The sequence below is a fragment of the Clavelina lepadiformis genome, chromosome 2 (assembly GCF_947623445.1).
Source record: "Clavelina lepadiformis chromosome 2, kaClaLepa1.1, whole genome shotgun sequence".
NCBI lineage: Eukaryota > Metazoa > Chordata > Ascidiacea > Aplousobranchia > Clavelinidae > Clavelina > Clavelina lepadiformis.
In genome coordinates, this window is record NC_135241.1 from 5,592,387 (window position 1) to 5,605,874 (window position 13,488).

The window sequence follows — 13,488 nt, forward strand, 5'->3', positions numbered from 1 at the left end:
TTATTCATCTATAAAAATGAAGGCATACACGATTGAGTAGTTTATCATTATAACATTCCTGCCAATTGACGTCTGCCAAATCTGTCCTTAGTCACTTCATATGTAGGATGTGCGTTGAAATGCAAGAAATGGCAACTAACCACTGATTCATTAATATCTTTGATGACGTTAAAGAGTGAGATGGAAACTCATTAAGTCGAATTTAAAGACGTTGATAAAATCACTTGGAGTATTTCGAAATTGGCGACCAATATTAAAAGCAAGGCTAAACGATAAGGCACGTGTAGCAATCAACATTTTCGCTTGATAAGTTATTATAATAACATTGCACCAGCAATTAAACGCTAAAAGCTTTTACTTGATTGCGTTTTTCCGTGCAATCCCGCAGAAATCTCTATGTCGATATAAAATTATTTTTTTCGTAAAAAGTGATAAACTGTAATAAGGTTTTAAGTATGTAATAACACACGCACCGAATGATGGATTTTTGGTATAGTTTGTGTAAGACATGAAACTTCACCCACTCTTAAACCACAAAAAGTTACACTTTCATCATTTCAACATGTGTCAGTTGCCATCCAGCATGGCCTGTATAGGTTCATCAACAAGACAGGACAAAGCCTTGATAAAATTATGTCACAATGACAGGAAAAAGTTGCAAACGTCATCAAATAACCTTGGGATGACTGCTAGGACCGGCAGTCGATACTTTGTATACAACATTGTACGATTATTTTCGACTTGACGTTTGTTGCTCATAGGGCTTACCTAGTCATCGTGGGATTAACAAAACGCTTTTGCGTTTAAAAAATTCAATTTAAAAAGCTTAGAGTTACCTTTCGTTGTTTACACGGATTTAAATAAATATTTTTCGAAGACTTTTAAATTTAGTTTTAGTTACCTGAAAACTCAAGTAATGCGATGGCGAATTAAAAAGTTTCCAGCGTAACCTAATTGCTAACGAACTGTCGTCGCCTCCATAAAGCTCTTGCATATACTCACTTCGAAAAGCAAAGTTTGCCTCCATTATATATGCAACTTTAGTTAATGTCAATACATATCACGACTAGGTTCTCTAAGTTTTTACCTTTTCATGTGCACGATTCCAATCCTACTTTTTTTATAAATAGATTTTCATTTCGATTTAAATTAATTTGGTTTGAATTTAAGATCATTAAGACACGTTTTGCTTTTAAAACAACTGTGAAGGAAATATGAACGAAAACAAATAAACAGAAATTTTCCCGTTCATCAATTGTATGCATTAAACGAATATGTTATGATTCCTAATTCATAGACAAGTTCACATTTTTCAGCTACGCGCTGTTGATGAACTAGCGGGCATTTACGACCTTCGGCTACTTGGAAACTATCGAGTCATTCGCACAACGGTCATTTAGCATAAGTCGACCCTGTTATATGACATTGCCAATAACGGTAAGAAAAGTAATTATTGTGCATGTTTTATTTGGTATGTGCTGTTAACTTTCATTATAGGGATCTAATATCCAACTTGTAAGTTTCGTCAGAGTTCACGTCAAACTGACGATATTATTGTCAAAATCACGATGGAATGTGGTCCAAGGTTAGCATTATTTTACAGCTTTGATGTCAAATCATTTGGTAAAGCATTGTTTTATATCAATAAACAATAGCGTTCCACAAATCAGAACAGATAGGAGCAAGGTAGTGACGTTGCGGACAATATTTTGAATTTTGGTTATAACTCGAAAACTATAAAATGTTTTGCCACAATCTTGAAAATTCTTTCCCACAAAAAAGTTTGCAATGTCAGATATCAGAAATACAAGTAAAAACGTCTGCGCAGTGCAGCATCATTAGGAGTGGTGGTTGATCAAAACTCTCACCGAAAGTAGTGCGACTCAGGACGAAGTTAAGCGATACTTTGTACGTCATGCATAATAATAGGCTTATAACTAACATTTATAACAACTAGGTGGCAGAAGAAACTCATTAAATATTGTGTAACATACGTTACTGATATTTTTTATTAGAAACCAAGCATTATACTGATCAAGTGCCATAACAGCTATAACTGAAAAGGCTTTGCTATATACGAAACTTATCGCTTTTAAATTTATATCGCAAACAAACCATGTAGCCCATGTAATGAATTTATAGTGATTATAAGAAGCTGTTGTTAGTTAAATACCAAAACAGCATAACAGACTAAAAAACGGAAGAACATAGTCGTCTACAGTAAATTGAAATACAGTATATCAGAAAAGTTCATTGATCAGTGCAAGTTATATTTAGTCCGAAATCACACACTCTAGTGTACGACATGATCCCATCAACGTTTACTGGGTTAGTGCGTTTCACCCAGTTTTTAGAATGCCAATGAGAGAATTGTTACGCTCGAGTGATTTTGAACCTATACGCGGACAAGCTTGGTGAAGCTTTTTTCACCATTATGAAGAAGAGACCCTCTCTTCCGCATTGTATATACTGAGTAGAAGGCTCTACTGTTTACAGAAATCTTGAGTTTTCAAGGATTTCGCTAAGCTCTAAACTAAAATCATAACAAAAATATAAACTTCATTTACATATTGTACCTCTTTGTCACTAACTTATAACTAGTAATCTACAGTAATATTGCAATCATTTTAGAAGCAACACCTTTCGCAGTTTAAGGACAGAATGTAACTTTTTTCTGAAAACTACATTTTTTTTATTCTAGCCTTCTATTACTTCCAGTAGTAAGCTTAACAAAGTAGCAGGCGACTACTTTTAATATGAACTTATCGTAATATTACGTAATGTAATAAATAAATGGCCAGAAAATTTTCTTCGAAATCTCCTGGTGTCTAGGTGTCACTAATTTCCCTGAATAACTAGCTCTATACTAAAACTATGTTGAAAGAAAAATTTCTATGGACGTATTTTGTATGCGCACCCTACGTTACACTGTCACATTATAACAATTCCTATCTCTTCATTTGAACCGGGGGTTCCAGCGATTTACGCTGTTGCTTTTGTTTTGCCCCTTAGGGTATCTTGAGGTAGCGGGTTGCTATAGCGACATGTATTAATTGCTTCAAGACACTTGACAAGAGCTTGGGCAGATATAAGCGAAGAATGGCGAAAAGTTCAAGGCCAAGTTGAACTAAGGCTTGCATTGACTCTGGCTATCATGGTGGGTGTCTTTACGCTCAGTATTCTTCCAACAACAATATTTTTTTTCAAGGATTTGTCAAATGTCCATCACAACGACCCAAAGAACCTGAACCAACAGTCGGCAATTAATCTCGTTTCAGCCGAATTGGTTATTATGGTGTTACTTTTGTGCAACAGCCTTTGGAATTATTTCATATACAGCGTCCGCGATCGAGAATTCCGCATGTCGACAGGCAAGATGTACGCCAGAGCAGCGAAGATCGCTAAGTTGACCGCCTTGTATAATCGTATACGAGGAGAGAGTTGTGTGACGTCACGACAAGGTGACAACGAAGTGTCTCCGTACAATCATTTCGATAGCAGCCAGCACTCCGAAGAAACAAGAATAACGCAACATGTTGATTAAAAAATGTCGGTGAAATTATATCATGTCGCTTATTTTATATGTCAAAGATGCAAGTGGGCACCTAATTGCAGAGATACAGCAAAGATATCATTTATGGCTAATTCTAGAAGTTTAGAATATTGTCTTGTTTTATTTAAGTTTTTATTTTTATTCTGAGTTTACTTTGAAGTTATACGATAGTTGCTCTATCAATAACTATATTACACACATATAAAAATCTGTTGCCGATACAATAAAACTACCATTTTTGCGTGTTGTGAATGTTTAAAACTTTGCGCCAGCTTTTCACAACTTATAAACGTGCTTGATAACCGTATTTTTATTACTGTACATGTTTAAATTTCATTACTGCATTTCTAACAGGATAAAAAAAAATTTTAATCGACTTAATAATTTCCTTTTTATTATAATTATACGATGACCATTTTTTAACGACGGGTTGTCACGATTTTAGGTGTAATTTAGACATTATTATGAGAAATTTCTCGAACTCGTGTTCTAAAATGAATGCAAAAACTTTAAATTTCACGAATTTCACGCGGTATAGCTCATTGAAAGATGGTATACGCTTAGAACATTGTTAGCGTTTTAAATACGTTTCTATAGCCTTATTATTATTTGTGCTTTTCTTTAATCACCAACAGTGAATGCTTCTATTGACCTCTTTTTTGAAACAACGACTGTTTCAAACCACTTTGGTAAGAATAGTTACATCGATTTACAATGGTACGTAAATTTATTATACAACAACAAACGTATCTGAATGCAAAACATCAAGTATGTTAAAATCATGACGTATGTTAAAAAACTAAGGTAGAAAGTACGGACAGTGACAAACACAGCAAAATAGTTTCGGAACAATATGGATTTTCCAGAAATTCAAAAATCTGGACTGAACTGGAGTGAGCAGTCATGTATAAAACAGCAAACAAGTCAAATATTCCACAAACGTTTTGTTAAATTAACAATAAAGCACTAACAAAAATATCTGCAAGTAATAGAAATATATGGCATTAGAATGATTCTTCTATTGGGCAACGATTAACCCGTCACATATAGCATCATGATATCACCTTCTATATAACGGAATACGTAGCATGGATTACGCAAACCATCAATATACATACGGCTTAGTTGTCCTCGACGTTGCATGTGTGACATGTCACCATTATACAGAAAATCATATATACGTCATAAGATGCGTTCGTGTGATGAGCAACTTAAAATTAAAATTCCAACGATTCATTTGCATGCAAGTCGCCTTAAAATACGAAGTTTTATTTTGGGTTAAAAGTGTCATGCATGCAGAAAACGAACTCTAAAGAAAACTTTGCACGAATAACTTATAAAATTGATAATCACAGAAAACACATGATGCATTACGTTTTTCTTTATATAATATTAAAACATGCAGCAAAGTTGTGCACTTATATGCCATATGCACGAAACCAAAACAATAGGCCTACTTATATAATACTCTATCAACAAAACAAAGCTTGGCAAAAAGCAAAGCAACAATGCCTACAATACACCATTACGAATTAAAGATTTTAAAATAGAAAGTTTGCTTAATGACCTTACATTAAAAGAGTTTAAATATAACCTGGAGGCCACATAAACTTAACAACTCACACTTGTTAAAATAAACTGTAGGCCTGCTGAATCACTAATAAGCAAAACTGATAAAATGTCAAGTAGGCTATTTATTACAAAAACGTCTTCGTTTTAGTCGTTCTTAAGGCTAAATTCGTTAAAGTTTACTGTACAATCGTAATACACAGTATGGACATAGATCATGCATGCATTTGTGTTACCAGTTACCATGTAACACAGTATAAAGTATAGGCCCTGGCACATACCTTATATAGACTAATGGACTCTATGCGTGAATGAAGTCAAATTTCATCATAGGTTTGTCGTTCATTTATCAAGCAATAAAAATTCAAGCGAAAGAAGCTGGCTTGAGCTATTTCAACGTTACATTCAAAAAGCATATTCCTATAGGCTCAAGTTTACTTCTTTTCTTGGTTTTCTGCGTCACTTTCATTCGGAACAATTTCTTCATCGATATTTTCCATCACAGACAAAAATAGTCTGTCGGCGTTTACATCAATCACCATCGATTTGAAAATGGAATCTTCAGACGCCATTGAGGCGTCCATCGTTTTGTTTTGCTTTTCATGCTTTTGGTTTTTTGTATTTTTACTTTTATTTTTGGCCTTACTTGCATCGGCTTGCAAACAGGTGTCGTCCGTTGTATGATTGCTAGTTGCAGACGTTCTGCGTCGATTTGTTGTTGCTGATACTTCGACAGTGTTTTCCGGTTGAGAAGTTGAACTGAAAACGCTTGGGAGCTGGGATGCTGTTAAATCAATTCCAGCACTATCCTTGGTGGTTTCGGTAGTTGAACTCTTCTTGCGTGTTGTATAGTAAGACAAGGTTGGTAGAGAAGATAAGCGTCGTCTACCGTGATATGCCATTCTTTGGAAGCACAAAATCGTTGAATCGCAACAGGAAGTAATACCAGTTTTTTCCAAGGCAACCTTGAATATGTGTTTAACATCATTTCGGAAGTTCAAGTTTCGATAATTGTATATGAAAAAGTTCCATAAGCTATTGCAAAGGAAGAGTATGGCAGCGACAAGCTGGAAATCAAGAAAGGTCGTTGCTGCATTTAGGTTAAGTTGACGTGGCAGATGGAAAAGCAGGGTTGGTAAAAAGTTCGACACCATTATCAAAACGAAAATAGGCACCACGCTAAATGAAAAAAAGCCAACCATCAGTACTAATGTACGGGCAAGTCGGGCTTCGATTCGACGGGAGCCATTTTCAGCGCTCAAAGAAAGCTTTCGTCGAAATCTTGAATGTTTTGTTGTGGCCTTGTATGTAGCTAGGCTAACTACCCACACAACAATCAGTGGAATTGCAAACGCCACTGGCAGCAAAACAAGTGCAAGACGTCCTCCAGTCGTTATAAAGTAATAAAGTATCAAGGCGTTTACAAACGATGGAACAAATATGGGCAAAATTGCAAACACTGATGCCAGGAGCCATGCAAAAATACACCCTGGTAATGCCAGCTTTTTTGCTTTATCTTTACGGTATTGCAACGGACGATATACAGCTATGAGTCTGTCAAATCCGGCACCTGCCAACGTGTAGACGGAAACAAAAAGTGAAACTGTGGTGAAAAATCCCACAGAATCAACATACCCCGCTGGAAATAAGTTGCTGTGTTGTCCAGCCCTTCCTGTTAGGTTTACATACGTAGATGCGTTTCTGTGGTAGTTAAATCCTTGCAGTAACTGTACACCACCAGGCTCCAATATTGACAAACTGAATGTGGCCAAATTGTTTGCACACGTTGGAATTACAATGACGCCCACAAGAAGGTCTGCGATTGCAAGTGAAAGTCTGTAGATTGTCTGGCTGTTTTGATCATCGCCTGATAAACGCAGTATAACTATTATCACAATGATATTGACGAAGGTTATCGTCACAGCCAGTAAGGCACTGACGGCCAGAATGACTCCAATGTTGACACGACACCTTTATAAAAAAAAAACATTGTATTAGCTTGGTAGATTACTCCCATTAACTTCAGGGATTATTGTTAGCTTGGGTCTGTTCACTTATGGGTATTTAAAGATAATAATTTGCCAAATTAAGCAAAACTTTTGTGTCATCCTAGTCATTTTGCTTACTTTGTTGAAAACGTTGTCCATCGAGATACGCGATACTCCAACAGGTACTCCCCCGTAAAGCCTTGCCATCTTAGATCGCAGAAAGGAATTGCAATACTCATAACTTCGTGGAAATTACCCCGATGGTCTCCTTCAGCCTCGTACTGTGCCACCTGCAGGCAAGGGTCAAGTAGTTCGTCCAAACTGAAATGGATTGTTGGTATTTTGTTTATGAAGCCGTTCCACTGTTGTTGATTTCCACTTGAATTGGTAGCATCATTTCCAGCATTGTTCAAAATTCCTTGAAAAGTCGTTGTTGATGGTCCTGTTGAAATTTTCATATTTGCGCTGCGTTGTTCTGCTGCTTCCACTATTTTCTTCACGTCTGGCATGCATTGGTCCACATAATTGTCGTAACTACAAAAGTACTCGTAGACCATTTTAGTAAATGGAGTGAACGCGAAAAGCTTTCTTTCACATTCCTCTCTGAATTGTGGACAGTTCCAACCCCTTAAAGTTTCCAGATAGTTTGCTAATGGCTTGCCATGTTCCCGCCAACCGACTTCATATTTTTGAACTATTTGTTGACAGCATTCAACTTCTCTTTCTTTGCTACTTAGGTGAAATCCGTGAACAAAAACGCACAGTCTGTCTTCTCTTGTAGAGTTGGTTCTAGTCTCATTGCTTAATGATTGATAAGCTACGGAACCATTGAGCGCTTGGGTTTGAGCATTTGCAATCACAAATGCAAACGAAAGCAGAACCAATACACCTTGAATTAACATGTTTTTAAAATTAGTCGACTTGTTCATCTATAAAAATGAAGGCATACACCGTTGAGTGACATTCCTGACAATTGACGCATGCCAATATCTGTCCTTACATTCACTTCATATGAAGGATATATGCGTGGAAATGCAAAAAAATGGCAACTAAGCTCTGGTCTAATGTTAATTTTGTTGGAACACTAAAAGAATCTTTTCTACGGTAAAATTGTCAACACGCACACTCAACTTCGCTAACTGGATTAATTTGATATTACAGCGACCATCCGGCTGTTTCTGCCAACAATAATGCAACTGCAGTCTTTAAGTCATACACTTTGGCATTAAGTGCTATAATTAGCGCATGAATTTAAAAAAAAAACGTGACAACTAATAATTGAAATGTCCATTGAAACAATATTTTCTTTCGGTAGCGCGGTACCTACGTGCGGCTCATGCTGCTTGACATTTAGCCGACATCCAGGTAGCCTACAACACAAGCGTTTTGCATGCACGGGAAGGAAAGTCACCTCGGGTAATGTTTTCATTGTAACATGTTGTTGAACTTATCGTCTTATCTTTGCATGCTGTTTGGCATAACTTCAACAGATCATTGATGTGAATATTTGTACGTAGAGGGTAGGCTATAGCATAGTTGCCGAAGTGAAGACAAATGGACAGCATTAAAGCAATTTATCTTGCATGATGATCATCACAAAAACTGTTTCGGCTATGGATTACATGGCGAGAAGAAAGCAAGTCGCAAGCTACCCTAACAACAGGAAGTTTAGGTTTCTGCTAAGTGCAGAGATTTATGTTTGTACAAAACCGATAAACTATCGCTAACTGAGGGTTTTATTATATGTGTACAGTTTGAACAGAAAGCATTTTTTGTAATTGAGATTTTTTCGTTTTGCTTTTCATTCTGTAAGAATTAGATGAACACGAGATTTCTCTTAGTAAAGCAAAAAGCAATAGCTTGGAAATCTGGACTTTGCCTCTTTCAGAATTCTGGTTTTGAAAATATCCGAAAACAGCTTTTTATCTTGCCCCATGATTATGATAAAGAACTTTGATTTGGTCATTCAAGACGGCCTTTCTCTTCTAGCAGGCAACCAATCACCTTCATCAAGCCGTTTATGATATTTAAGCTTACCCTTCACGTTGTCACTTGTTGCTCTATTCCTGTAACCTATGCTGTTCTTAAATCGTCCAGATAGCCCATGTATTTCCCGGTTGTATTTTTGAAACCACTAAGCTTTACACTCTACAGTTTATCAAAGAAACGATGACCAACAGGGTTTAGTATAGGACATAATGAAAATCTTGGTGTGATTTGACGAAAGTATAAGCTTTTAAGGGTCACCCATAACTTATAGAAATTTACACTCATGAATGCATGTGTACAAATGGGCAATGTTGTGTCCCGATTTCAAATGTAATTTGTATGTATATATATATATATATATATATATATATATATATTGCTTTACTACGGGTAAATCGAACACAAATTACATAATAATGAAAGAAACTTGATGAATCGCAGGCCTTAAAGTAGCCTACAACTCTTTGGAAGACGGAACGCTCAATTCTGTTTAACATGTCTACACGTCTTTGTTGCGTCTTAATAAAACTTTCAGCTGCCAGTGCATATGTTCATTGAACTCTTTTTTTTTAAATTCAGATTATTTTCAACCACTTTGGCAATAATAAATAGCTTATATCCGTCGATTTACGTTGGCATGTAATTCAAAAATACCACCAACAAGCATAGAATGCAAAATAAAGAAAAGATATCATGACGTGTCTGGAAGAGATCAATATAGAAAGTATAGACAGTGAGGAAAAGTCAGCAAAATAGCTATGTTAGATATTATTGGAACAATATACTGCAGATTGCGCAGAAATACAATAATCTGGACGGAAGTGGAGTCAGTCACGTACAAAACAGGAAACAAGTGAAATTCTTCGCAAAATATTTGCTAAATTAAATATATGGCCCTTACGAAAATAAATGCCTGCGAATAGAAATTTTGGCACTAGAATGACTTGTCTATAGGGTAACGAATAACCTGTCACGTTGCATCATGATCCCATCTTCTATTCGTTGCGCAATGCGCAACATGGATTACATTAACAATCTATGTATAAACCTCGGTTTGTCATCGATGACGTATATGAGATATCATCCGCATCCGGAAAGCGTTACATCACTAGATATGTTCATTCCATGAGCAAATTATTATGGTTAAAAAGACTCATTTATTGTACATGAAGATTGCCTAAAATAGCAATATTTTGTTTTGGGTTTAAAGTGTCGTGCGGGAAATAATTTCTACATAAAACTTTCCACGTAAATATAGATCAGGTATTCACAGAAAAGACAAGCACAATGTGTACATTTTTCTATATTACATTGAAGCATACAGCATATGTAATACGGAATTCGGGGAAACGTTTCTTCTATACATGGAATGAAAGAGTGTTCCAAAATTATAGATCAATAAAAATATAAATGAACTAAACAAACCTACATTTGTTTGCACAGAGTAAGTATTGATTTAACACCAAGAAAACTGATTAGGTACAAGTTTATTAAACATTTATTTACAACAACTGCCATGTTTATACAGCAGGTGTTTTCCAACCTAAATTCGTTAAATTATGTAGTTATAGGCAGTACAGTATAAAAGCAGATCATTCTTACAGTATTATTAATTCCCATGAGATAGTAGATCTTAAAATAATAAACGTAGCTAACATAAGATAGCCATTTTTCAACAAATTGAGTTTTTCAACGTTATATCCAGAAAACATACTCCCCGGGATCAGGTTTTCTTATTTTCTTCGTTTTCAGCGTCACTTGCATTCGGAACAATTTCTTCATCAATATTTTCAATCACTGACAAATGTAATCTGTCGGCGTTTACATCAATCACCATTGATTTGGAAATGGAATTTTCAGATGCCATCGAGGTGTCCGACCTTTTGTCTTGCTTTTCAGCCTTTTGTTTTTTTGTATTTTTACTTTCATCTTTGGACGAACTTGTGACGGTTTGCACGCAAGTTTCATCTAATGTCTGATTGTTAGTTGCAAACGTTGTGCATGCATTTGTTGTTGCTGACGGTTTAACTTTGCTTGTGGATGCTAGTTGAGAAGTTGAACTGAAGTCGTTTGGTGTTCGAGATGCTGTTAACTCAGTTCCAGTGGAGTTCTTGGTAATTTCGGTAATTGAACATTTCTTGCTAGCTGTATCGTTTGACAGTGATGCTAGAGATGCTCTTCTCCTGTAATCGGACATCCTTTGGAAGCACAAAATTGTTGAATCGCTACAGGAAGTAATGCCAGTTTTTCCAAGGTAACCTTGAATATGTGTTTAACATCATTTCGGAAGTTCAAGTTTCGATAGTTGTATATGAAAAAGTTCCATAGGCTATTGCAAAGGAAGAGTATGGCAGCGACCAGCTGGAAATCAAGAAAGGTCGTGGCTGCATTTAGGTTAAGTTGATGTGGCAGGTGGAACCGCAGAGCCGGTATAAAATTCGACACCAATATCAAAACGAAAATAGGCACCACGCTAAGTGAAAAGAAGCCAACCATCAGTATTAATGTACGGGCAAGTTGTGTCTCGAATCGGTGTGAATTATTGTCAGAATTCATCGAAACTTTTTGTCGAAACTTTGAATGTTTTGTCGTAACAGCGAAAGTCGCTATACTAACTACCCAAACAATAACCAATGGAATAGCAAACGCCACTGATAGTAAAACAAGTGACAGGGATCCTCCAATAGTGATAATGTAATTAAGTGTCAAAGTGTATACAAACGATGGAACAAATATGGGCAAAATTGCAAACATTGCTGCCAAGAACCATGCAAAAATGGATCCTAATAAAGCCACTTTCTTTGCTTTGTGTTTTTGATATCGCAACGGACGATATACAGCTATGAGTCTGTCAAATCCGGCACCTGCCAACGTGTAGACGGAAACAAAAAGTGAAACTGTGGTGAAAAAACCCACAAAATCAACATACCCCGCTGGAAATAAGTTGCTGCTTTGTCCGGCCCTTCTGGTTAGGTTTACATACATGGATGCGTTTCGGTGGTAGTTAAATCCTTGCAGTAACTGTAAATCGCCAGGCTCAAATATTGACAAACTAAATGTGGCCAAAGTGTTTGCACACGTTGGAATTACAATGACGCCCACAAGAAGGTCTGCGATTGCAAGTGAAAGTCTGTAGATTGTCTGGCTGTTTTGATCATCGCCTGATAAACGCAGTATAACTATTATCACAATGATATTGACGAAGGTTATCATCACAGCCAGTAAGGCACTGACGGCCAGAATGACTCCAATGTTGACACGACACCTTTATAAAAAAACATTGTATCAGTTTCGCACTCGTATTAACTTCAGGGTTTATGAATAGCTAACCCTATAGACTGCGTGAATGTGTGTTTAACGCTAATTGTCTATTTGAAATAAATTTTTGTTGTTCATTTTTGCTTACTTTGTTGAAAACGTTGTCCATCGAGAAACGCGATACTCCAACAAGTACTCCCCTGTGAAGCCTTGCCATCTTAGATCGCAGAAAGGAATTGCAATACTCAAAACTTCGTGGAAATTACCCCGATGGTCTCCTTCAGCCTCGTACTGTGCCACCTGCAGGCAAGGGTCAAGTAGTTCGTCCAAACTGAAATGGGTTGTTGGTATTTTGTTTATGAAGCCGTTCCACTGTTGTTGATTTCCACTTGAATTTTTAGCATCATTTCCAGCATTGTTCAAAATTCCTTGAAAAGGCGTTGTTGATGGTCCTGTTGAAATTTTCATATTTGCACTGCGTTGTTCTGCTGCTTCCACTATTTTCTTCACGTCTCGCATGCATTGGTCCACATAATTGTCGTAACTACAAAAGTACTCGTAGACCATTTTAGTAAATGGAGTGAACGCGAAAAGCTTTCTTTCACATTCCTCTCTGAATTGTGGACAGTTCCAACCTCTTAAATTTTCCAGATACCTTGTCAAAGGCCTATTCTGTGCCCGCCAACGGGTTTCATATTTTTCGACTATTTGTTGACAACATTCAACTTCTCTTTCTTTGCTACTTAGGTGAAATCCGTGAACAAAAACGCACAGTCTGTCTTCTCTTGTAAAATTAGCCTCAGTTTTATTGCTTGACGAAAGGCTAACTATCGAATCATTAAGCGCTTGATTTTGTGCATTTGCAATCAAACATGCAAGGAGCAATACAATCGATACATTTTGAAACAACATGTTTTCAAGTATAATCGACTTACTCTTACTCACCTATATAAACATAAAGACGTAAGAACAGTTGAATAGACTGTAGGCTATAGCTTATTATTAAAATTTTTTTATACCAATTAACACCTGAAATAGTCCTGCTTTAGCCACTGCATGAATATAGGATATATGCGTAGAAATTCAAAAGTTTACAACTAACCTCTGGTTTATTGTTAACTTTGTTGGTAT

The 13,488-nt window shown here is 36.5% G+C and overlaps 2 protein-coding genes across 2 annotated transcripts; both read right to left on the reverse strand.

Annotated features, from left to right (window-relative positions):
- Positions 1–4,261: 4,261 nt before the first annotated feature.
- Positions 4,262–8,274, reverse strand: LOC143445486 (uncharacterized). The gene is made up of 2 exons (XM_076944623.1): positions 7,249–8,274; positions 4,262–7,093 (listed from the first exon to the last, which is right to left on the reverse strand). Exons 1-2 carry the CDS (start codon positions 8,037–8,039, stop codon positions 5,557–5,559), a joined length of 2,328 nt encoding a protein of 775 aa, XP_076800738.1. The 5' UTR covers positions 8,040–8,274; the 3' UTR covers positions 4,262–5,556.
- A 1,259-nt stretch (positions 8,275–9,533) lies between these two features.
- LOC143445506 (uncharacterized) lies at positions 9,534–13,294 on the reverse strand. The gene is made up of 2 exons (XM_076944653.1): positions 12,506–13,294; positions 9,534–12,364 (listed from the first exon to the last, which is right to left on the reverse strand). The coding sequence occupies exon 2, from the start codon at positions 11,294–11,296 to the stop codon at positions 10,823–10,825; it is 474 nt and encodes a 157-aa protein (XP_076800768.1). The 5' UTR covers positions 11,297–12,364; positions 12,506–13,294; the 3' UTR covers positions 9,534–10,822.
- Between the last annotated feature and the right edge of the window lie 194 nt (positions 13,295–13,488).

What these genes read in the sequence shown, in the direction of transcription:
- LOC143445506 (XM_076944653.1), bottom strand. Translation starts at nt 11,296, where the DNA reads ATGTCCGATTACAGGAGAAGAGCATCTCTAGCATCACTGTCAAACGAT.
- LOC143445486 (XM_076944623.1), bottom strand. Translation starts at nt 8,039, where the DNA reads ATGAACAAGTCGACTAATTTTAAAAACATGTTAATTCAAGGTGTATTG. An exon ending in TGGACAACGTTTTCAACAAA is followed by an intron (nt 7,094 to 7,248) that starts GTAAGCAAAATG and finishes TTTTTTATAAAG; the next exon opens with GTGTCGTGTCAACATTGGAG.